This window comes from Gossypium raimondii, chromosome 7 (genome assembly GCF_025698545.1).
Source record: "Gossypium raimondii isolate GPD5lz chromosome 7, ASM2569854v1, whole genome shotgun sequence".
NCBI lineage: Eukaryota > Viridiplantae > Streptophyta > Magnoliopsida > Malvales > Malvaceae > Gossypium > Gossypium raimondii.
The window spans coordinates 15,404,460-15,407,452 of NC_068571.1; the positions used below are offsets into that span (position 1 = coordinate 15,404,460).

At 36.1% G+C, this 2,993-nt stretch overlaps 1 protein-coding gene across 1 annotated transcript; it reads left to right on the forward strand.

Annotated features, from left to right (window-relative positions):
* Window positions 1-634: 634 nt before the first annotated feature.
* Window positions 635-2,705, forward strand: LOC105800782 (transcription factor CYCLOIDEA). The gene is made up of 2 exons (XM_012632102.2): window positions 635-1,976; window positions 2,350-2,705. The coding sequence occupies exons 1-2, from the start codon at window positions 806-808 to the stop codon at window positions 2,373-2,375; spliced, it is 1,197 nt and encodes a 398-aa protein (XP_012487556.2). The 5' UTR covers window positions 635-805; the 3' UTR covers window positions 2,376-2,705.
* Window positions 2,706-2,993: the final 288 nt, after the last annotated feature.

The following is a 2,993-nucleotide window of genomic DNA, read 5'->3' on the forward strand; positions in this document are numbered from 1 at the left end:
TCTAATATTTTATAAAAAATATTTAAAACGTAAATCATTAAACTTTTAATAATTAATTATTCAATTCTAAATATAATAACTATAAATAATCATTTATATATTTTTAGAATAAATGTATCATTCATGTCTGATTTACAAACCATAAAATTATTTTTTTAGGATTTATAATTATTCTTTCTAATAACATCATTTTCAAAGTTTTAACTCAAATTTCTCTTTAAAAATATATTTATTATTGCAGTCAACACTTATTTATATATAAATTTAATATAATATTAAAATGATTAATACTTTTCCACGGTATAAAAATTTTGAATTCTATAAATAAAATTTAATACATCATACATTTTTTAATTTATTTTTAAATTTTTTAATATTCTCTGGGGACAAATCACAACATTTCACGAGTTTTTAAATTTCACTTTGCCACCAAATAATTTTCCATACCAAAAATAATAATATATCTGTAGCCTTGGTTGTCCCATTCAGTTTCACTACTTTTTTGGCCAAAAGTTTGAACAGTTTTTCTCACAGAATTTCTAGCAGCTACCTAAGCTATGCTTGGTTATTGTGGTTTCGAAAACACGAGGAAACAACTCTCTCGCGACTCACTCGTAGGCAGGCCCAGCACAGCACAGCAAGGGTAGAATTTAACCTGAAAATCATGATAAAAAATGGGGTTTTAGTTGTTTCCTTCAATTGCCTACTCCATGTTTAAATTCTTCTTGCACTGATCCAATCCCCACATTCTTTTCCTAAATTTGTAAAGGCACCTAAAACTAATTGCCAAAAGTAATATGCAAAAATGTTCTTTTCAACTTCAGCTAACGACTATAACAATATCAACCCTTTTCTACACTTTCCTTCTTCTTCTTACCATCCCCAAGCTCTTCCTCCTCCTCCTCCTCCTCCTCTTTTAAGTCATGAATCTAATGACATTCTCCTTAATCATCATCATCATCACCATGATTTGGTGTCGGCTTCTTCATTGTTGCCTGCAAATCCTCAGTTGACCGACACTTTACTTAACATGGCACTTTTGAATAAGGATGGGGTTGGTTTTGGTGGTCCTCCAGGGTTTGGTTTTCCCGTCAACAAGGCTGTAAAGAAAGATCGACATAGCAAGATTTGCACCGCACAAGGGGTGAGAGATAGGAGGGTGAGGCTGTCCATAGAAATCGCCCGCGAGTTCTTTGATCTTCAAGACATGCTAGGGTTTGACAAAGCAAGCAAAACCGTGGAGTGGCTGCTTAGGAAGTCGAACAATGCCATAAGGGAGCTGGTAAAGATGAAGCGTTATGGGAATGGTTGTCCCGGGGGTCAAAGGAGTTTTTCTCTCGTCCCTGATGATCAGTATGAAATGGTAGCTGAGAATGGAGCCCTTGGTGTCGATGGAGGAGAGTTTGAGGGCACAGCTTTCCAAAGCAACTTACTTGAGCTAGAGGGTGTTGTTTCTAAAGATAAAAAGATGAAAATTTTACACAAAGCAGCAGTCCCTCTGCTTGCAAAAGAGTCAAGAGCAAAGGCAAGGGCAAGAGCAAGGGAAAGGACTCGAGAAAAAATGTGCAGTGGGTCTGGGAGTAGTACTAGTAGACATGAGTGGAAAATATGTCCAGATTCAAGCCCTCATTTCTTAAGGTCTTTGTCCCAACTTGAACCAACCAAGAAATCAGATCATTCTTATGGGCACAACAGTTCCAGCATGGCATCTTCCTCTAAGGTTGTTGCTCATCAAGTTGAAGAACCTAGTGCAGCATCAAGAGACAATGTTATCGAGGAATCTCTAGTGATCAGAAGGATGTTGAAGCCATCTGCAATTTTGGGTTTTCAGCAAAACCTTGCAACTTCAAAGGATGCAAGCTGCAACAGCAGTGGCAATAACGGCTTTCCCAATTTGTCTCAGAAGTGGGATATTAATGGTGCAATGGCACACTCTACGCTTTGTGCTGTAACAACTAATGTCAGTCTCTCAACAGGTACTATCCGAAAACATATATATGAGGCCCTTCTTTCCTTTGATTTTTTTTAAATTAACTAAAAGGATCCCGAAGCAGAACTACAAAATCAGAGAACACCATGCATAAGATAAGTATCCTCAGACAACATCAAATAAAAGAATCAGCACTCACCTAAACAACACTGAAATGCAAACTTCGACATGCAGAAGTAAGACACCCATAGTAGTAAGCAGTAATTCTGAACCTGATACATAATTACCCCATACAAACACGCCAAGAAAAGCATCAAGACACCTCAACAACGGCAATGACACATGCCATTGAATCCATTTCTTTACCTTTGATTATCTCACTTCATATATAATTAATTGATTTCAATCTTAATTTTCAGGAGTTCAACTGTATGGCAAACCCTGAGAGGCCTGCATTCCTTTCATTGAATAACTAATTACTTGAGCAGTGCATGAGCATGAAGAGGTGTAAGCTATAGTTCTAATTTGTTGTTGATTTAAGGTTTGATAGAGCAAATAAAAACTCTTTGCATGCTTACTTTCCTTTTGAATCTCTCAAACTCATTTGCCGGTCTCTTGCTTAGAACTATGTTCTTTGCTCTAGTAGCTTGGCTAGTTTTGGCTTAGCAAAAAAGAATTGAATTGCGGGTCTCATGGGGTAAGAAACTCAAAATTAATGAAAAAGTTTATCTAGTTTTCCATCTCTATATAATGTTGTTTATGTACAATATTTATTTGTTCTTAATTCCAACAATTCTCCTGCATAGTCCATCCCCTCTGATCCCCCATTTTCTTTTGGTTGTTTGATGATTATCTGATGATGAGCAGACATCATGTAAAGAAAGTTGGCCTTAATTTTGAGTCAACTACTCAAAAATGGCGTTAAATTAGAAGTACAGAATTCAGTGGATGATTTTTATGTGATAAAGTATCGTAAGTTTTGGCAGCTGGAACTGCTACCGACACCTTATCTTGCTTCTTAGACCAAATGATGAGAAAGATTTAATTATAATATATAATAAGC